Source organism: Pelecanus crispus, chromosome 12 (genome assembly GCF_030463565.1).
Source record: "Pelecanus crispus isolate bPelCri1 chromosome 12, bPelCri1.pri, whole genome shotgun sequence".
NCBI lineage: Eukaryota > Metazoa > Chordata > Aves > Pelecaniformes > Pelecanidae > Pelecanus > Pelecanus crispus.
In genome coordinates, this window is record NC_134654.1 from 6,496,998 (window position 1) to 6,519,928 (window position 22,931).

General features: G+C 39.7%; 1 protein-coding gene across 5 annotated transcripts; it reads right to left on the bottom strand.

Moving 5' to 3' along the window:
- RPA1 (replication protein A1) lies at positions 1–22,778 on the bottom strand. 5 transcript variants are annotated; one of them, XM_075719525.1, is made up of 17 exons: positions 22,731–22,778; positions 22,343–22,390; positions 21,994–22,072; positions 21,333–21,441; positions 20,417–20,505; positions 15,704–15,790; positions 14,392–14,524; positions 13,358–13,460; positions 12,158–12,226; positions 11,821–12,013; positions 10,567–10,706; positions 8,780–8,928; positions 7,350–7,482; positions 6,123–6,299; positions 4,889–4,996; positions 1,488–1,574; positions 2–1,085 (listed from the first exon to the last, which is right to left on the bottom strand). In XM_075719525.1, the coding sequence occupies exons 1-17, from the start codon at positions 22,761–22,763 to the stop codon at positions 978–980; spliced, it is 1,845 nt and encodes a 614-aa protein (XP_075575640.1). In that variant the 5' UTR covers positions 22,764–22,778; the 3' UTR covers positions 2–977. The 5 variants fall into 5 exon arrangements, with proteins under 5 accessions (XP_075575644.1, XP_075575640.1, XP_075575641.1 ...); XM_075719526.1 differs by having other exon boundaries at positions 20,411–20,505; XM_075719527.1 differs by lacking the exon at positions 2–1,085 and adding an exon at positions 1,689–1,745 and having other exon boundaries at positions 1,546–1,574.
- Positions 22,779–22,931: the final 153 nt, after the last annotated feature.

Genomic DNA, 22,931 nt, shown 5'->3' on the forward strand with positions numbered 1-22,931 from the left:
TTATTATGAAAGCTAATTAATTGCTTTCCAGTAATGAGAAGTCTTTGGTGTTCAAAGAAAGCAAAATTCACTACACAGGAATTAAACAGTGTTTATTGAAACAAAGCTCCCCCCATTTAAAGACCTGTTTCTGATTAACATCATTCAAATAAAACCAAAGAAACTGAACACACAAACATAGAAAATATGTATAGGCAGGAAATGTGTGCTAAAAATCAGTCAAAACCTCATAGTATTAATTGAAGAGAAAACTAAAGCAATGCTTTGTAGTTGCCTGGATTTCCCTGGGGGATGGAGAGTCAATGCTTATCTGCCTTCCTCAGAAGAGACAATTTTGATTAATATCAGACCCATCTGACTCAGTCTATTAAACCCTGAAGGAAGGATATTCTTCAGATATAAGAGATATGTCTTTGATTAATAATTCTACCATATTGCCATTCCAAGCATTAACAACTGCATGGCACCTGTGAAAAGAGAAAGCCTTTGAATTCTATGGAAAGGAACTAACCTGCGCTAATAGACCTGTTCTCCTTCGTCCATATCTGAAAGCTGTATGACACTCTTCCTCCTACCCTCTGCTGAACAAGTCAAAGTGTCAAGGCTGTCACTACTTTCTTGCAAAGAAGACACAATGGTTATATAATTCAGCTTTACATATAGCAAGAAAGCAAAGTTACTTCAGACGTTCTGAATGGTTTGTCTAAAGACCCTGGCAATCTGTCTAGAGATTCCTCTTTAGAGCTGTCGCAGCTTAATAGACCACAACAGTCTACAATATCGTGGCTGTTAGAGTGTACTCTTACCTACCAGGGGCATATCTTCAGAGAAACACATTAAATCACTTAGCCCACTACACTGGACTACCATGCACAGTGTAACTAATGCCACACATGGGGTGGGGAAAGAGTCAGTGTAGTATCATCTATTGAGTTTTTCCTGGAAGCTCTAGCTTCAATCAGTCAGCACCAGCCTCCTCACCCTAGCTGAGCATTTCTCCTGATGCTTGCGATCAACCTCTTGCTGTATTCTCTGTAGTTCACCGGTTTGACATCCACTGCTGTAGCCTTAATACGAGATTCATCCTGTGCAAGAGAAATATTAATACGAGATTCATCCTGTGCAAGAAAAATATGGCATGTAGAAGAAGAATGCTAAGCACTCCAGGCATTTGGTTCTAACCTCCTTCTGCCCCAGTAACCTACTGCTCTTGGTATCAGGGTTAGCTGGGAGTGCAAAGTTGACTCCCAGAGCAGCTACATTGTTTTCATTTGAAACAAGCCAGGCCTGATAAACCTGAGAGGGAGCAGTGTTAATTAATGACAATGGATTCCTCCTTCAGTGCTCAAGTCTGACAATATTTGTGTGAGCAAGTATCTTTGGAAACTTCTCCCCACAAATGTAAGAGGGGGAAGCCACCTCCTATGGAGGCAAGTCAAACTACAAAAGCCACATGCTACATTATTTGCCTTTTGGGGGATACTTACATTGAAAGTCTCCAGCTTTACTCGGATCCTGAACTCATACGTGTTGAAGTTTGCATTTTGGAACACTTCTTCAAATGCCTGCTCATTCTGTGAGAAGGACAAAGACAGATATCAGCTGCAGACACTCCAGGCTTCTGGTAGTACCATGAACTTTCAGAACAGCTCATCTTTTGCTGATGCTGGCAAAACGGTGGAACTAACCGGATCATGTAGGCAGAGCTGAATCTTCCATCAAATTTTAGATGCCAAAACCATTAACTTAGTTTTTAAGAAAAAGTTTAGTTCAAGGTGAAAACTTTTTAGCTACCTAAAGAAAACAATGTACAGTTGCATTGAATCTGCGAACAAGTGTACAGACTGAAAATACTGTAAATCTACATGAGATTCTCTCATGCTGGCTAATTGGCTAATTCTGATGTTGTGCTATGATCACAAACACTGACAGACTTAACTATTTCCCTATTAATTGTCTTATTAGGCATTCTGTTTCTCTGCTTATCATCAAGGCTGTATGTATCCTTCACATCCTGACACAGGCTTATCTAAGAGGATGTTCTATAAAAAGTGGATGCATGTTTTGAACATGCTTTTATAACCATTAGAAGACTCTGTCATATTTATAACATAAGCTGCTTCTAATTACCATATGAACACTAAACATCATCATCATTTATAATAGACAATTTGTCAAAACAGTAGAAAAGAAGCAGACAAGTTGTGGAGACTGTGCAAAAAGTTTATTTTTGTAAAAATTGAGTTGTAAAAACCTCTACTGACATTCCACAAAAATCCTGCAGCCCCATGATGCTACAGACAAGTAATTATTAATGCATTTATCTACCAGATGCACTTGACTTGATCAGTCACTCCAGCAGCAGACAGAGCATCTGATCTGGAATTGAACCCACCTCAGTTTCACTCATATTCCAAGCGTTACATCTGCTGTTTTTAAATGTGTGCAGCACTATTTTACACTACACAGTGATTCTCCTGAGGTTTAGAAAAGCACAACAAATGAAGGTGAACAGGACTAGCTAGTTTCACAGACTGCAAAATTTAGGCATACCCTTCCTGAATATTAAAAACCCCTTCTTCTGACCATCATATAGATTAAAGGATAAGAAAACTCGCTTAATAAAGCATTTGGCTTCTGTTTCCAGCCCTGCCACAAACTATGCTAACCATTAGTGAGTGGAAAATGCTGTTAGCATACCAGTCACTGCTACCCTACATTACCTCCTTTGGTAACAAGCACAGTGGAGAAGTAGATGAAAAACCATGCATGCGTATCTATGCTTAGCGTGGCCACTGGCTGTACGTGGACTCAATACATACTATAAGCAGCGGAAAGACCCCCACCAACCTCACAGGATACTGCATCAGGTCTTCAGAGAAAAACCACTAAGAAAAGCCTACTGAAAATGCATCAAGTACCATTTTTAAAGGCTCATAAAAGTGTCAAATCAAAAACAATTTCTCCTGGCACACAAAGCATTCCTGCTCAAGGGCTCATTCCATATTATGTTCCATTTTCTGTCCTCAGCCATTTCCATTAGGCAGCTCTTCAAAAGACATTACATGTTTGTACTGTTACACAGGATCTGCCGTCTTTCCTTCCCCACCCAGTTCTCTTCAGCATTAAATGTGACTAAGAAATTTTGTTTGAATTCTAGCAGAGATTAAGCACAACCTAAGTAAGAAAATATTGACAAGTTAAGAATGTCTGAAAATGGAAATGTAAAAGTGCAAGCACATCTAATTAGAATGCCCTAGCAATACATCTTCCTACAGAACAGAGGTGTCCAGCCTTCATAATACCACAAAAACGTTTAGCATCCCAGAAGTACAAGCTTTGTACCACTTTTCATGGACTTCAGCTCTCTAAGATATATCCAAAAATCGTTCTTGTATGCAAGTTACAGGAGAACTAGCCCTGCTTTGCAGAAGCAGATGAGGTCTATCGCAGTGTCTCAGGACAACCAGGACTACAGCCTCAACAACCCTCCTGCTTCATTTCCCTCCCACAGCTCAAGCAACGGGTTAACCAACAACTGGTGCATCTGTGGAACCCTAGTATCAACCAGCCTCAGCCTGGGAGTGCAGCAATGCTCACACGCAATTCAAGAGCTTATTACACTTTCCACATCATCATTTAAAAAAAGACAAAACCAAACAAAAAACACATAGATTTTATATAGTAGACAAGTTAAAAAAAATAAAATCAGGAAAACATTATTTTGACTGGAAGAAAGGAAAAATGCAGCAGAGAAGCATATAGTGACAAAGGAAGGAAAATACTGTCAGTGTTTAATGGCTTACAACCTTAAAAACTGTTCTAATCTGTCAAAGGAAGATCACTTAAGCATCTCTGCCAATGACCTATTTTACAAGACATGGTTTTCATATGACCCACAAAGTTTCTGATGATATTTGGTGGGAAAAAAAGAGCCTTCAGAAGTGGGCTAACACACATTAGTTCAAAAAGCTTCCTGCCTACTTACAAAGATACATACAAAGTGTTCTGGAACTTTTTGCTTTTGTAAACAAATTTTTGGAACACATTAGGCATAACGTTGTTAGCATTCATGGCTAAAACAGTTTTTTTGCAGATTCTTCCAATCTAGGTACAATGATAAAACAGCCTGTCCTTTCTACTGGAGTCAACATGTCTTAAAGCTGTCAGCCCTCTAAAGGCTGTAGTACTATCGACAAGTAGTCAGCTGTCTCTTGAGGTCCAGGTGATAAGGACAGGCTGATCTCCAGCTTTGAGCAGCCAAAAGAGCTCAGAGGTAGACAGACTGATTGTGGGAGCAAACTATGGGGGAAACGAGGCAAATCTCTGTTCTCCAGGCAGATGGCCCGTGGAAAATAATCCTGAGGAGAGTAAACAAGTCCCTGCCAAGAACTTCAGACTAGGGAGAGGCAATGATTTGTGAACTTGTAAAAGACACTGAAGTCCAACATCTGGAGAACAATCTTGCGCTGCCAGGCCCCTGAGCTGGCCTATCACTCAGAGAATGGGCAAGATCAAATTCTTGCCAAATGAAGCAGAATATCCCTTTCTTTCATACGGCACTTTCGTATTTGTTTTAATAATGCTGCTGATTTCCACAGCAACTACATGAACATAACCCACTGCCTTTGCCACCTCTGCTGACTTAGGAGTGCTATACGTGCGCACACAGGGATGAGATCATGCTCTCTAATGGATCAGCACTGGTGTTCCACACATACCTTACATCTTTCTCCAAGTTGCCTTCATAGTCAACATTATAAGAATATTTCCTTACCAGGAAGATCAAAAAAAGCCAAGAAATTTGAGGGCAGCCCAGAACAAGATGTACAAAGCATAGTTCAACTTCCAGACATTTACTAAAAATACAATAAGCTAATTGACTGACCTTTTCCTTCAGTTCTCCCAGAAAAGCTGCATTTTGCCCAAGAATGAATTCTGCTGACTCTTGGAAACAAGTCACCCACTGATACTCTAGACAGTCTGCAATGGTCACCTAAAAAAAAAAAAAAAAAGGTCACTTCATCCAATTGCCTATTCCTCAAGGAAGACAAAAGACAGTACAAAAGAAAGTTTTATTTCACAGCTAAAGAGCGTTTTAAATGTCCAGTAACTATCAGAGCCCTATGCACCATAGGTACTTTCCACCACCAAGGGTAGAAGGCAGTGACTTCCTACTTTTCTTTTCTTTTTTAAAAAACAGCAAAACAGCAATCTGCATTTACTTTGTAAATACCCTAGTACTTGAGCATAAACACATATAATACTATGTTATGAGGAAACTAACAAAACATTCAAGGACAAGACAGAGCAGTAAAAAGATCAAGTACTAGCCTCACATGCATTTCCTGGCTGGTTTGACAATTAGGAATGGGAAAACAGGAGACATGCTGTTCTGAAGGCCACAATTGTACCATCAGTATCCCCTTTATATTCTACAAGAATGATTCTGCTATGTAAAGTAGTTCACGCATTCCTAGAAGTTATCTGCTAGAAATTATTCAGAAGCAGTTTGCGTTTTAGTGAGACTGCAGGGATAGTTCCCTTCTCTCTGCATGCCCACCTGGCACAGCATTTCCAAGAAGCAGATACAACTCTAACTTATAATGTAAAACAGAAGAAGGTTTGATGCTTGTGGTGTAAGTGGGCATCACAATAATAATCCTCAGACAACTTTCTGAAGCAGGCTCCATTAAAGCATGCAACAGAACAATACCTACCAAAAAAATGTACTAAATATAGGTAGCAGCTGTAAAAGTGCAATTACTGCTCTCCAGAAATGCCATTTTACTTCAGTTTATCTTCCCTACTGAAGAGGCGTAGGCCATCTGTACCCTGCACTGCATAGTACACTTGGAAACCAGAATCAACTGAGCTAGCATCAACTTTTTGGCAAAGAGAAAAGCTTTTAATTGGAGCACTAGGAAAACAAACTGCTAATCAGCTCAATGAAACATCCCTCACTCAGGTACAGCATTACAAGCAATTTAAATATCCTCTAACCCACAGGCACCACAGATAGACAAACAGCACTATAACACCCCATTCTCTCGAAAGATATCTATTTGGACTGTACAAGGAAAACAGCGAGAAACATGCTCTTGTCTAACCCATTTACTTACCAGAAGCATCATGCGGTACTTGAAGGTGGGGAACTCACGATCACACTTTTCACAACGATAGAGTCCATTTTGTTGGTCTATCACTTTCTTATTGCAATCCTGAGAGGGACATGCCTGGTACATACAGTTCTCTTTGCGCAGATGTACAACTGTGCCCACACAGCTAAAATAATCCGCCTAGGAGAGTGAGTGTGCAACATTAGCCTCAAAATACTCAATGTTTTCCAATTCTGAATTAACTACAAAGCAAGGCACCCATACTTGGATATTTAGGATTAGAAAGCTTAACAGCTATGGATTATTGGGAAACTGTAAATCAACCCCTCTGTTGCAATCATTTTCAGACTTCCATTATGTTAAATAAAGCCCCTACAGCAAGATTATTTTGTGTTTCCATTGCAGGAAACTCCAATTGCTAGGTTTTCTTTAGATAAAGCATATTTGCTCCTCTATTGTGTCTGTTCAAATCTCTACTTTTTCACAGGATTAAGATTCTGCACTTTCCTATGCTTCTTTTGGGAGCCAATACAAAAACCAGAAAGCCTACTGTGTAGTATTACAGATAAGCATTTGATTAAACTATAGCCTACAGAACAAAATACAACTCACCATACTAAAATAATCATCCTAATGGTTTAAGACCACGGTCAAGTCTTTCAACAGATAAACAAAGGTTGCTTAAGAAGCATGGGCAAACAAAATCTCACAGAAAATAGCTGAATTACAGGTAAAGTTTTTTCCTTAGATGGAAGTTCTTGCATATCCCGAATGGCTTAGCACTTCAGTTTGAAAAAAAAAAAAAAATTAAAAATAAGTCAAGAAGCAGTATAAGCCTACAGAGGTTACTGAACTGGAATGCCAGAGACTTGGGTTTTATTCCTAGCTTTTCTATTGACCAAGTGTGCACCCTTGAAAACCACTTCCTCCTAATGCACCTGTTTCTCCCAGAACACTTTGTGCTATTTATATAAACATCTTTGGGGTGAACTCCCCCCCCACCATTTATACAAGGCCTAGAATTCTCTTGCAAACATAGTATCATGTTGCTACATCAGCAACAATCTTGAATTTATTTGGAAAAAAAAAAAAATTAATAGCATGAATTCTGACAGAGTAAGCACATACCGCTCAACAACTGGACTACTTCAATAAGCAGAATGCCTGCATAATCTAGCTTTTTATTTTCTCCCCAATACACAAGGCTTGTACTCAGTGGCCATACTTTACCTTATCTCCTTGTCCCAAGTTCTCAGATTTGGCTTCAAACAAAGTTTTCCAGTTGGTATTCGTCCCAGCTGCTGGCCCACCCCTCACATCAGAGATCGAGGCACATTCCAGAAGCTGCCCCTCAGAGTCAAACCTGGAACCATAAAGATGCACTTCTATTTTCAGATAGCAGACCATACAGACTTATCAAAAGCTTACATTTAGTTTCATGTGCTTAATATATGAAGGATTTTTTTATCAATGACTGCAAATGAAAAAATTACAGTAATTTGTGTATATTGCAAACAAAACCAGCATTTCAGAATAAGTTAATAGTCCGACTTAATTAGCACAGTATTTTATAAACCCACAAAAGGAGGACAGCTTTGTTCTATATAACTGCAATTTGTTTGCCAGCTAGTGGTCAAACCACGCACTGCATGCTTCTTAAAGGCAGGCAGATAACAAGATTTAAGGGCATCAAGATATTTCCATAATTAAAATTAAATTACATGGTACCATTATCTTCGCAGCAGCTTCGAAAGAAAAAGCAAATAGCATTGAACAGATTATGCTTCCTCTGTTAAAATAAGAAAGCCCGGCTTTTCAGCAAAAGGTTGTACTGCCAACCCATTCTGGTGTGTTTTGTGATTTGAAAAACACACCAACAAGACTCAAAAACTGAACTTAAAGTGTGACAATAATAGCTAAGACCCACAATCAATTTTATCTTCAACAACCCTGTGAAGTATGGGAGAACCACAGCTCAATGACAAATGGAGAATGCCATTATATCTTATCCATGTTTGGGTGATTTAACTAGAATCTGAAAACCCAGGATTCACGAATCTGATGCTGTTGGCTCTTAACCTTATCCGTATATATGCCACATCTTACCATATTAGTAGTTATAGCAGACAATTTAGCAACTACCTACAGTAGAAGCAACGAGCCACCAAGAAATCACTTTGTTTTCCTGACAACAATAAAAATGTTATTTTGCTATCTGAAAAATATCTGATAAAGAATAGACATTGGAAGAAGTCAACATAGTTCCTCCAGTCTATGCTAACAGAGTGCGTATCAGATTCCACACAATTGAAAAAGCCTGTGAAAAAAAAATATCGTTCTCTCAGATAATGCCTCAGAAAGTAGAGCTGGTCAAGTCTGATTTCATGCTGCCTTCCAAGGCTTTGGGTCAGCGTGCACTACTCCTATTTCAATTTTTCAAGGTCTGTCATGGAATTATAAGTTTCTGAATTGAACAACTTAAAAAGGACAGCCTTTCAGGTTCTAGTGCTTTCAAGGAAGAGAAGCTGCTGTAACCCCAGAACCCGTATCCTCTCCTACCTTTCTTCAGTACTATACAGACTGCTCAAGTACAGAGAAACAGAATAAAACAAATATTCTGCAGCAGGCTGGAATGAATCAACATAAACACACACTCATACCATCCTCGGAGCTTAAAAGCCTCTGGGCTATCAGGGTTGATGACAACTGTACTCGAGGATAGGACAGACAGGCTTCTACCACCAAAATCAGAGACTCTGGCTCCTTTGATGGCTACCACAGGCTGTCTAGAACCATCAAACTGTTCAGCCTGCACATGTGAAAAAACAGAAAATGTTAGTAGCATGCTACAGTAAAGGTACTGAACTTGCGGTCATAACTCACAGATCATGACAAGAGACCAAATCTGAAACTATCTTACTGTATTTTAGAAGGTAAGGTTTTAAATGGTATCACTAGGGGTTTAAGAAAAGGCAGCTAACAATTAAAGCTGTAATCCTAACACCCCATTTCCTGGGGAACCAGAGAATCCTTAAGTCATACCACTGGTTTGGAAAAAAAGGATTGGTCCCCTCCATTAGTTTTACACAAGGATTTTAGAAAGGGAGATGGGTTATAGGAATGGAGGTTTCTCCAAACAGGAGAAATTATTTGGTCAGATTAGACTCTTCAGGAGATGAAACAACTCACCTGGCTTGATTGAGCCAATCATGTCTATTCTACTACAACTCAAAAAGTAGGTGTAGGTATGGTGACCAAACACTTTTTCTCAACTTTCCATTTTCTGGTTTTAATCTCATAAAGCTGCTTTAATGCTGTTCAATTGCCATCGCTTTGTTATCAGAGTAAAGTCTGACATTAACAGAGCACCTCTTGGCATGAGGGAGGTTTTAAAAGGTATAGATTTTCTGGACCCCACACCACTTAGCAAGCAAGAGGAGGATCACGTGATTGAAGATGACAAATGAGCTGGAGTTAGCAGTAGCATTCACTATATCCATGAGATGTAAAAAGAACACAAAACATATCCCAGCAGTTAGGGCAATGACTGTTATAAAGGAGATGCAAATTCTAACCCTAACTGTGCCAGCTGCAAGCCATATGTCACTTCCCCTCAATGCTTGTTGTCTCTTTTCTACAAGCAAGCAAACAGATTTAACTTTGTAAAATGCAGGCCTTGCTCTCTGTTGGAAGAGTTATGCCAGGAATTGATGACCAGTAGCCTCTCCTATAACAACCTGGTTCAACCTCAAAACTTTGTGATATTGGACTTCAGTTTACTTCATTCATATCAGCAGATGGTTAATGGTGTTTAACTACCTACAATATCAGTGCACTTGATCATTTAGCCATAAAGCATCACTGTCATGCTGGCAGGATCACTCCCATTTTATAGACTGGAAGATAAATCCCTAAGTATCTTCACCACTGCTGGAAAACAAAGTAGCCTGTTGAAAGGCTAAAGAAGCAGTTTACTGCAACTACTCAAACTTCCAATTCCAAGGCTCTGATGCTTTAAACTCCTAGTCTGAGATACAGCCTCTCAACCCCCTAGTTAAGCAGCAATTTATGCAGGGTAACATGTATCCCACCCTACAAATAAAACTCATCTCAAATAAGACAGCCATAGCCACAGGGCTTTTCCATAATCAAACTGCAACTCATATCCTTTCCTAAACTAGAAGCCTGTTATCTTCAGTCTTTGGGCTTGAGACATAACGTCTGCAAGTTGTTCAGAGCACATTAGTCAGATCATGTCAGCAGTTTGTCAGAGAAAGGTTAAGAACATCACACCTGAATGAAACCAGACAGTCTTTCACCTTGCCCCTGATCCTTAAACACCCAGGACTCTGTCTCAGTGCTATGCCCATCTCAGATGACAACAGCACACTCATTTCCTCATCCTACACAAAGGAACCTTTCCTTAAGGACAGGTAAGAGCATATACCTCGTTTCCCCATAGCGTAGCTGTCACCAGTTTCCCTGATGTATCCATCAGATGCACGTTCCTCTTCGATACCTCCCTATTGTTAGCTTTCACCGTAATTTTAGTGACATCTTCATAGCTCTTACAAATTCCAATTACATCTGAAAAACAGTTACAGTTTAGTTAGACTTACTCAGGGGTCACAACTGGGGAATACAAGATCACAAGAGAAGAACTCAAACCTAGAGTCAGATTTTTACCTTGTATCCTAGCTCCCTATTCAAATCAAATCTGATATGGAAATTAAGTGTATTATGGTAGGAATGCTCCACTACAGAACTCTTCAGTGCTTTAATTCTGTTGACAAATTCATTAAGATATTCATGAATGCAAGCCTCGCCACATTAGCGAGATCAAGGCATTGCACTATCTTTCCCCATCACAACCACATTGTGTCAAAGAACTTCAGCCCTGATCCTGTAACCCACACTCTTGCTGCTTAAGCACAAGTTTCTCAGGCAAGGGATTTCAAAGTGACTGTAACACAACGAAGCAGCTGGCTGGTGCCTTCACTGTGGCCCTGCAACCGTAAGCTGCAGCTTAAACAAGTCTGCATGTTTGGGTAGTAAGAGCTAATGCAATCCCCTTTGTACTCCCTAAAAATATACCATTTTTAATATTACAGATCTACCTTTAAAATTCCTAGCTGAATGCCTCTGAATCACAGGCATCTTGTGCCTGTGAAACCTGAGAACCCTCGCCCCCACCCAAGCCTCTGATTTTTCCGGAGTACTCTGCCCAACAAATTACAGAAAAACAAACCTCCAATACTTCACAAAGCAAGCCAAAACAGTCATGCAACTTGGACTTGGATGCAATGACTTATGCCAAAATCACTACAGAGATAATTAGATAGTGAAAGAAAGCAAGACCACGGAAGGTATGAAATGCACACGTGCTGAGCAAGGACATTTTTCTTTCAGCCCTTTTCTGTGGAAAACAATGATCATAGTACAATAAACAAGTATCATTTACTGTCTTTAGCTTGAAGCACAAGTTTGAAGAAAAATCATTATACATTGTTAGCAGAACAGGGCAAAGATATCTTAACAGCAAAACTGCCCGAGATATTTTTAATGGCAACCATTACTGGATAACTTCATTTAAGAGATTACAACACTCAAAGCATTGTATGCTCACTACCTCCCCAGTATTCAGGACACAAAAGTGAAACTTCAGAGCTTTACAGCTTGCCATTTTGCTACTTAGACTGACCAACAATCGAGTCTTTGGGTGTGTTCTCCAAGTCAGAGATGGATACAAACTCAAACTGAACAGACGGAAGATGCTGGGCATCATCACAGGGCACAACTGAAGTCTCATTAGTGAATGTAATCTCATAGTCATTCTTAACAGCTGTATATTGCTTGTTAGCAGTCTTCAAATTGCCTTTGGTAAAATAATATACCTACAGGAGAAAGCAATGAAACAGAGGATATTATCAGAAGTCAGACAGAGAAAATAGATTGTGTTCACCTTTAAAAATCCTTGCTATGCTGAAGTTCCTCTTTTCTAGCTCACGTCAGTCTATGAAAGCACAATGCTACCATACCTTGTTCAATTCAATGAGTGGAAAGAACTTGTCTGCTTGATCATTGAATGCAGTAGCTCTAATCTCACCCTGCAGGAAAATAGGAGAGCTGGTCAGAACTGAAATTCGGCATGAAAAAAATAAAAAGAAATCTTTGCAATGTTAAGTGGCATCAGTTATACAGACACAGCGTGGTCTACCAGGCTAGCTCCAGGCGTGTGAGAAACAAACAACGTTCTCCTTGCATTTGTAGTTATAGTTAAAAGGACATATTCTACACCTCACCATCAAATCTCGTATTCAAGTCTCATTAGTATATCTAGAGCTTCAGAACGAAATGCATGAGAACTACATATATCATATACACACACCTCTGAAAAGGTACTCGTAAAACTGGTATTAATTGCCATTACATGCAAAAAAAAAAAAAAAAATCAAATAGATCATGCCGCTCCACAAGTTAGCACACAGTATATTGTGGTATCTCCCACTCATACATGATGTGAAGTCTTTAAGTAAGAAATAGTAACAATTATAAACTCACTATATATAAATATTGGTTTTTTAAAAAATTTTGAACACATACAGTATGCAGAGAAAACAAATGGCTGATGACAACATGTTACATTATTAACTTCACATTTTATACTAAACAAAATCTAGCAGAATCTTGTTTGTTTTCATGACAGAAGGCTGTAATTTGATAAGAGGTTTGACAAACTACAAGTTTAGTTAGATTAACCAGATACCGTTCCCCAAACCAACCACAGATGAAATTTCCTAGTATTACAATAATTTGTACTCTGATTTCCTCATGAAAATGAAAGCTTGTAACTTGGAGCAATGCTCCTCTTGCTCCTCGTTTTGTAACTTGTATCTAAGCAAGGATGAGACCTCATTCTCAATCTACAGGAAACCACCACAAACCTAAGTATTAGCTTGTCAGTTTCCATAAACAACTATATTTTGAAGCTGCAAAAATTTAGTCACACACCATAGACTTTGATGAAAAATAATCAGTAATGCTATACATTTAAGACTTCGTTCTGGATAAAAACTGGGTCGTTGATGCTCAACTTAATGAATACAGGAATACAAGCTTCAGTCGTAATAAAAAAAACCCCATTTCCTATAGTACACTTTATTTCCTACATTCTGTCTTTATGAAGGGTTCATCAGCATCTGACATACATTATCTTTTTCTCAACATATGACACTTACGCTTTCATCAACTAGCTCTATAGAAAAGAGCTTTCCTTCACCACGGGAGTTGCTCCACGTGCGGATCTGGCCTTTTTGGGTAACACGAGCACAAATGGTCCACCTGAAATCATGCAAGAAATCACTGTTCTGTGTCGTCTTTTTTTTTTTTTTTTTTAAGAAGAGACAATTTACAAACCTTTGGAACTGGAATGTCACTATTTAAAAGGGAGAATCTTTCCACTGCACCTCAGCAACTCTACCTGCTTTTCTGCTGCTTTCTATTTTAATGGCCTAGACCATTAAAGGCAGAAAGTTTTAGAGAAAGCAGCAACAAAGCCAGCGATAAAGCATCTAGTATGATAATAGTAGCGAACAATCCTTCTACATAGAAGGCCTCAAATCTTTTACTCTTCTAGGGTACGTTTCTCATACAGCAGTTTCCTTGTTCTGAAAAGCCATGCTAGAACTCAAGAGCTCAATTATAGGATTCACATTTAACTGGGGTAATCAAATCAGTTTGCATAACTTAAAAATGTCATTCATGAAATAATTACATCCTCATGCTTTTCAACAGAACAGTAGCCGAAGTGAATGGCTTACTGAGCTGTTTTGTCATTAAGTTACCAAAAAGAAGGTTGCTTTAGGAAAAAAGAGAAGTCAATTGATTTTCAACTAAAATATTAAAAACTGATCAAGCTCAGCAGGGTAACTTCACCAAGACAATGCAAAGGCAAATCTCAGATTGTCAGAGCGTTGATGAAATTAAAAACAAATCAAACAACAACAAAAAAAACCCCAAACCAAAACAAAAACCCAAACAAGAAACAAAACCAACCCAAAATCTGTACAGCTGTTTCTATGGTAGGTTTTTTTATTTGTTTCTCTGGGTGGTTTTGTTGTTATTGCTGGGATTGTTTGTTTGAAGTTAACCAATAAACTCAAAAGAACTCAAAGAATGATTTGACAGCTTCATACAGGAGAAAGCAAAAAGAAGCTACTGTTCCTTCATGCCTGTGACATTGAGTAATACCTGGCAGACCACGATAACTCACTTAGATTGGTATGGGTTCAAGCTGGCAATCGGCACTACTTTGGCCTGCGATCCCCCCGGCGTCTTCGCTGAGCTGGGAGCGCTCGCTTTAGCAAACTGGTTTGAGGGAGCATGGTACTTTGGAGCAGCAGGACCTTTCAAAAACCACAACAAAGCATAAAGAATTTCAGCCTTGCAGACAAAAGCCAGGTTAAAACCAACTCGTGGTGCAAGGTCAGGCAGAACTTTTCCCACCATGCTATGGGGAGTTGCATAGAAGGCAAAGTTATATTTAACACTGGGTAGGCACTTAAAGCTCCATTCACTGTTCTATGTGGGCACCACAGAGTGGATGAAAGTTTGTTAAATCACTTCTGCTGTTGGTCACAAGTATTTTCTAGGCTGCAAACGGCTGCAGAAGAGACACTCTTAGACCTTTAGAGCACTTACACAGGAAGTGGAAATGTGTCCACAGTCAATCACTCCAACACGGTCTAAGTGGGAAACAACTAGTTAGCAGTAAATTCTCTAAAATATGGTACATCAGGCTCTAGAGCTACACCATTTGGGGAAACAACTAAGGAATGGTACCTCACAATCAAATAGTTTCCTGACATAAAGCAATATTGCTAATTCTAAACTGAATCTTGTCATTGTATAAGCACAGAACTCTTATGATCAGCTTTAAGTACAGGAAAGAAGAGCTTGTTTTCTGCTGCAGCGAGCGTCAAAATTTTACTATTTCAAAATACTTCTTAAACGCAGGGGTAAAGAATACAGACTGGTTAAAGCAGTACCAAGAGCTAGGACTGACAACTTTTTTGCTTCAAGAAAAGTCTACAGGCTGACATTTAAATTGACTGCCTTTTTCAGTATCTCACTATTTAAGGTCTTGATCAAAAACCTGTATTTATAGATGTACTATCAAATAATTTCAGTACTGTACCACCTAAACTGTTTGGCCTCAATATCTCAGCATTGGTAACACACCTGTTGGTCAGCTCCAAACCACAGCCTACTTGGGTGTCCACAGAACACCGTTTCATGAATGCAAAAGTGCATCAGACCAGATGTTCAGTTTACACTGCTTTGTCAAAGTTGTTTCCTTTGGAGGGAAGGGGCACAGATTATTTTTTTTCCCCTTTTTAAAAATTTATTATTAAATCCAAGTGTACAGTAGCCTCTTGAGAGAATTCACCTTGTCGAGCTATGGGTTAGTCTTTAACAGAGTGTTTCTTGTGCAACACCATTATAGAAAGGATGTTTTTAAATTTAAGCTGTAGTTTTGCACTGCACAAATGGAAACCAGAATTACTGCCCAGGATTACTCTTACCTGGTACTGAAAAATTGCCATTTTGTTGCTGTGGTTTGCTGGGTGCTGGATTTGCTGCTGAAGCTGAAGAACGTTGCTGCCCTTGCCCTGGTAATCAAATGGAAAGAGACCATATAGTACAGTAGGGAGCACACTAATTAAAACTAACCTTAAGCCTTTTTAGGAAATAAGACTTGCATGAAAAAAAAAAAAATTTAAAACATAGAGAACACATGGTAAAATTCAGGTGTTATAAGACACAGCAGTAGCAAGCTATCTGTTGAACCATGGAGGCATTTCAGTCAGATCTCTTTCCTCAAGCAACTGCTTTCTACTTCGAAAGAATTCAGGGTTGACAGTTATTTAAAAGGACAGCACTGAAGCAATCTTGACAACTTCTCAGTTTTTGTAGGCTTCTATTGCTCTGACAGGTAGTTTCTGCTACCACCTAACAGCTAAGATAAAAACTGTAGGAGAATTCCCTTTTAAAACTCAGAAAGGGCCAAAAACCCACTGGGTAAAGTCAAGTTAAGACAAGACAAAGAAAACACCTGCTGTATTTTATTTCCAAAATATGAAGATATTTAGTGTGGGGATCACAAGAGTCTTAATTTCAGCATTCACCAGGGTTCCTCTTGGGACACATCAGTATATTGCATAGGGAGCAAAGTGATGCCATAGTAAGTACATATTGTACATTTTTTTTTTAGATTCCAGGACTTTTACTTGCCTTATATTGATGATAAATTACAAGAGAAAGAGCAGAGTGACATATCTAGAGAAATAGTACATTGGAAGACTAATCTACAGTTCAAAAATTTGAATTACATTGCAGAACAATTGTCCTATCATATTTTGCCTCCAGATAAGAAAACATCCAACATTTTTGTCTTTTTGGATGCAACTAACTCTTAAGCCATCAGTTTGCAGAATTCCCAGGCCTGAGCAGGCAAAGACCCCCTGATTTGGGGTGTGAGGAGTAAGATAGTCAGAGAAAGTGGAAAAGAAGGTCAGACCTAGCCCATAAGCATCACAAGGAACAAAAGCAGAGAATCCCAGAACAAAATGGCAAGGCAGGATGGCACAGAAGTAAGGTAAAGGAGCAGAAGCAACACAAGGATACCCTGATGTAGTGTTGCCTGATGTTGTGCAGTCTACAGAGATAACCCTCTGGTTATTTTCAATCCAAAACAAGGTCCTTGCACAAAACCAATCTGCTCCTCTAACTTGCCGCAGTAGAGTCACATCAGTGAACTGGTGACAGCAGTCTCCCTGGCAACAGAGTGACGTCAAACAGCAATGTGTATTTGCTGCAGAATCCGCTAGATGGAGAAGCCAGATTTCACCCTTGCTCATCTGCCTCAGGTACTCAGAGAACCCAGTCAGGGTCAGTGCTCAACACCCCAAAACCATTATGTGTAAGAGGAGAAGGAGGAAAAAAACCCAACAAAACACATTAAAAGAAAAATATATCTGGTCAAGGAAAGAATATTGAAGAACAGGAATGTGCATATGAAACAGCAAAAGACTTCCTTGCTACTTTTGTTCCAAATGTTTTTTCCCCTAGGACTTTTTAATTAAAAAACCCTGCCACACGCAAACGAAAGACCACCACATACATTAGAACACTTGTGTATTATGAAACACAAATTCACATTTTAATGGCTGCCCACCCATAGCCTGGTGTTTCTCAACAGTTTAAGAATGTACTAACACATCTGTGCATGTGTTCAAATACAGAAGTAGCAGAAATATCTCTCCAATTTTCTCGCTTGTAGAGTCTAGGGACTCCTAAGCTATGATTTTTGGCGGCTGGTGGCCTACAGATCACTTAAGGCACTCAGAAAACTGACTCCTCTGCCTGTTTTTTGCTGTTAGTTTTTATTAGCAGAAGCTGAAACAACACTTGAAATACCTGATCACATTTCTGCTATATATACTGGGTTAGTCAAACCCAAGACCTTTGGCCAAAGCTAGCCACACAGCCCACACTAATGTAATAGCTGTATAACAATAGTCCTCTGCTTCCAATAATTTGTTACCAAGAGGTACTGCTACGGGGCCATGGTGACAGAAGACCTGTCCCAGAACTGAGCAGCAGCATGGGGAAGGGAAGAAAATGTATTTTGAAAGAACGCACACCGAATCACAATGGTGGGAAGGGCAAGAATGAAGAGGTCAGGTGAACGTGTAAGTATACAAACATTTCAACATTCAAAGATTAATGACAGAAGTTAAACGTAAGTAGCAAGTAATTGTCATAGTAAGAAGAAAGTCCAGCATCAGAGTAATATGAGATTAATGACAGTAATAACATTACAGTCTAGTTTTCTACCAAGAACTAAACTGCTCAATCTTAATTTTCAATACTATTATGAAATGCTGCTTGAAAAGTTTTTACAATATGTATTAAGAAGATTGTGTCTCCAGCTTCCTTGTTAGGCAGATTAACCTCCTACTGCTCAAGCGTAAAGTGGACAAAAGCCAGCTTCTCACTCCCTGGGTCCTACTGTGGTATTAGAGTCTAGGAAAGAATATTCCTTAATCCTAGGTCTAGCAATTTGAGATCTGTATTTCAAGTAAGACCAAAAGTAGAACTAAACATTCTTTTTAAAATACCTGAAATTTTTTTCCACCTAAACCACAAAGCACTCTTAGATACTCATTCTGCATTAGCTGAGCGTTCCTCAAAAATACAGTCTCTCAAAATATACAGGAACTTAAAAGAATCTGCAACTTGAAATACGCCTCTGCCATTTTATCAAGGCCTTCATGACAAATCAGGCAGCCCTGCAGAGCAGAAAGGCTGGGTTAAGCGTACCTAATCTAAACTATTACCGTCTTCTGTAACCGAAACCTTATTTAGTATCAAATAAAAGGGTATGAAGTCTGCAGAATAATGTCAGTGTTAAAATGAAATACACATCACATCAAATTCGGCATCTCCTCACTATTGAGTGCAAGACCACACTTACTGTGATCATAGAGCTGTAACATCTCCAAAGACATTTAGACTTGAAAACTTCATTGCTGAGTACTTTTGTAAACACAAATGAAGAACACAACTTCGATCAAAGTCATGGTAATTTTAACAAAATTTATACTCTTAAAGGTATATTTTCAGCTCGGTTCTGTAAAATATCAGATTCCCAGTCGTTTCTAAGCAACAATACGATAACTGAAAACCACTATAGTTCACAAACTCTTTTATCACACAAGCAAGGGAAATGGGAGAAAGACACAAAACAGTCTGCTCAATAGCTATTCTGAAAATCTTGGTCTCTACAGCAACTGTGGGATTAAACCATAAAATCTGACATGTCAACACATTTTTTAAACAGCAATTAGCTAAGTAACTATCAAAGGAACAAAGGATTCTTTAGGCTCATTTAACAAACGCCCCTCTAATTCCCTAGGAAAAAGAAAAGTTAATGAAGAAAGATGTCTTTGCCTTTGCAACAAAGTCTATAATTTATACTTCGATTAGTAAAGTAGATTTCTAACCAGAATGGCAGTGTACCTACCACCACTGTTTGTCCAAAACATACAGAAAAATGTTGTCACTAGTGCATGGTCTTCATAATAAAAACATATTAATTCACTTCCACCAGGAAAAAAGAAAAAAAAAAATCTTCAAGAAGAGCTATTTGCTATTAAATTTCAGCTATTATCTGTAGTATATACGTCAATGACAGAGCTGTTCAAATATTTTCTTTAAGTGCTTATTATCCTCTCTTTTTTAAAGATCAGAACTGGAAGAACAGAACATACTCTTGAACATATCTCAGGGGGAAAAAAATATATTAATTCAAAAAATGTTTGCCTGAGAACTGTAAGCTCAGCACACGAAAATGAAGAACACAGTTACTTATGCAACATAATAAAAACAAAAGATTCATAGCAGGTCAGATAAAAGTCCACCCAGCGCATCATCATTTTTCAGATGGCAGGGTAGGAATGGGTGCTTAGGAAAGTCTGTATGCTGGCCGTGTTTTCATACCAGTATCTCATCTATGCACTTTGAGCAATCTAAGTTTTAGTGCTTCCTGAACCTAACATTCATGCAGAGGATGTATTGTTATGTTTAACAGCCTTTAATGGATTTTTTTCTTTCACGTCTAATTGCTTTTTGAACCTGTGCCAATTTTTGGCACCTACCTTAACAAGTTCCATAACTTAACTATGCAATGTTTGGGGGTGCAGTACAGCCTTTGTTTTAAAACCACTACCTGACAATATGAGAACTAAAGAGCATCAAACAAACGTAGAAAAGAAAGACGGATTCATCATTCTTTATTCATCCCCTCCATGCCATCTTATATTTTCAGAGATCATTATTACATCTTCTTCCTGCCGTTTGCTTTCCAGACAGAAGAAATTATAATCTATTTGATTACTCATTATGAGGAGACATAGAATAGCTTCCGCATACTTACTGGAACTCTAGGCAGAGACCACTAACGTATAATAAAAACCTGTCAATGTTGTCATAAGGTATAGATACTTCCCAATACCATGTAGAGACTGAAGCTTCAGCCATGGTATAGAGTTTATGAACAAAACCCATTTTGTGTTACACAAATAGAAAGGATTTTCAAGATCTGGACATCACTGTTCCAGGCATAAGAAAGCTGAAGATGTCTGACTGCTTCTTTTTAAACGAAACAGACAGCTGAAAGACTATCATAACAGACAGTCTGTTCAGAAAGGTATTTGTTTACAGAAGACACTCACCTTCATTGTATGGCACTGGATTGCCAATATTCCCACCAACCTTATCAGCAGTTTTCAGAACATCTAAATCCATCAGTATAACCACTCTCCTACAAACATAGAATAGACAGCAATAAAGACTTTCACTCCCTCAGCAAGTCTATCAGACTCTAAATATCCTTTGCGTGCAGATAAGAGAACCAACCATTAGGGGCTGATTCTTTGGAGGAGGGATCTGGAAGACAAAAGCTCTCCACTGTCAACTTAACCCTCTCCTGAGGTACAAGCCTGAGTAGGCTTGAAACAGTATCACATTTCATCAAGGACAGCGGATGGCAGGCTGAATGGGCACACAGAAATGGCTTGAAACAACACAGTGTTTTAAAAGTATCAAAACTATGCCAGATTTTACAAGAGAGAATATATTCCCTGCCTCAAAAGAGGTTATATTCCCTCCACAAAAACAATGAATGAAAAGACACGGAACCTCAGCTCACAGTCTCCTAGACACACACATAGTTATTCTGTAATCACTTCAATCAGATCCCTTCTCATTTTGCAGTATCCTACCTCCCTTCCCTCAAATTTTCATAAAAGACCAGATTCCACAACACCTAAGTAACAAGAAATCTTCACTGTTTCTTTTCCACAGCAGATAATTCTAAGTGAATTTTAATGAAATTTTGTACAATTTGGAGTATTCCAACTGGAAACTTTAAATTAATAAATCACTGTACTAGTCATATCTGAACCCACCACAGTCACAATCTGCAATTTTTTTATTTGTGCTATTGCTTGTGCTGTGTACTTTCCTTCCTGCACCCTAAAGACTGAGTACTTTAGATAATCCCAATCAAAAGCATTTGGCCTCTGCTTAGTCACAAAGGCCTAGTGCAGCTGCCTTTCTGTAGAATCGTACTTTAAGAAACATATATACCTTCCATCTTTCAGGCTGTTGACAATGAATTTGTTAATCTGGCAAATACATTGGGCTGATAAGCGTTCCTCTTCCACCAGAGAGTTCAGTTGTGTTGCCAACATGAATGCTGCAGAAATAGAAGAAAAACAATGAAGCAATTAACACATGCCAACCTTAAACAGGGCTGCCATGGCTGGCCACAACTTTTCCAGCCAGTCTGCTAGTGTTGCATTAGATCTACAACTTGCTCAGTTAGGTAACACATAGAAAAGAGTGTAACTGCTAATGAGTCATCAAAACTGAGCAGAAACTATACTGTATTTATTCCCCAAACTTCAGAGCGCAGTGATAGCTAGAATGATCATATATCAGAGAAAGATTAAGCTAAATTACTTTAAAATCATTGTTGCAAAAACATGTATAGGTTTCTATATTTTCATTATACCCTGTAATGAGTTAATTGCTTAAAGCTCACAAAGAAAGTTCCAGAAGAGAAGAATTTTGTCCAAGTGTTAAAATGCAGTTGCATGCTTCAGTCTGTTGTCCCCATACAAGCCACATTCTCCTTCAATACTCATTTCATCGCTATGCACCTAGAGACTAGACTAGCAACTTTAGCACCACTAGTATCTCCACACTTATAAAAAAAAAAAATCTCACTACAGCTTGCCATACTTACAGGAGAGTGTGTTGACCCCATCGCTCATCAACACTCGGTAACGTGGTGGCCCATTTCCTGTAGCAATAGCCCGTGTATTCTATGTGGAAACAACAGATTATTAGTTCTCATTTGTTCAGAAACTCTTCAAAAACATAAAGTGACATCGTTGGCAAATGACCTATCTGTTCAGCTTTTTTTTTTTTGAGCACCGATATCAACAGCCTAACACAAGCCAGTAAACGAAACTAAGAGTACATCAGCCTGGCTTGGCTCCTCTGCAGAGGAAGTTTGGCCGCGCTCAGAAGCCTGCACAGAAGCACGCACAGTCATTAATGGACTGGCACAAGAGGTAAGGGAGAGTACTCACGATGACTTGCAGCACGGGCTTGGAGACTTTCTCCCCCTGCATGATGGCCTGGAGAAAAGAAAAAGGGACCCTCAGAAGGTTGCCACCACCTCGCTCAGGAACGCTTCGAGAGCCACAGCTGAGGAGGAATTGCCGTGGAACGGCCAGAGACACGGCAACAGCCGTCAGCGCTGGACCCGGCCAGGGCTCTCCCTGCCTACCGGGACCAGGCCCAGCTCCGAGCCTGGTCTCTCCCCTCAGGACCGGGCCGGACTCGGTGCCCAGCCCCCTTCTCCCCGGGCCCAGGCGCGACGCAGTCTTCACCCCCCCACACCCCGCAGGGCCGAGCCCGGGCCGGGCCGGGCCGAGCCCAGGCCCAGGCCCCGGCCCCGGCCCCGCGGCCCCTCACCGCGATGGCGCCCTCGCTCAGCAGCACACTCATGGCGCTGGATCCCCCGCCGCGCTCCACCGCTGCCGCCAAATCCTCCCGCCGCCCGGAGCCCTGCCCGCTCCTTCCGGCGCGCTCGGACGTCATCGCTACGCGCACCGACGGCAGCACGGCGCTCCTATTGGCTGCCCGGCGCCGTACGGCGGAAGCGCTCCCGGGCGC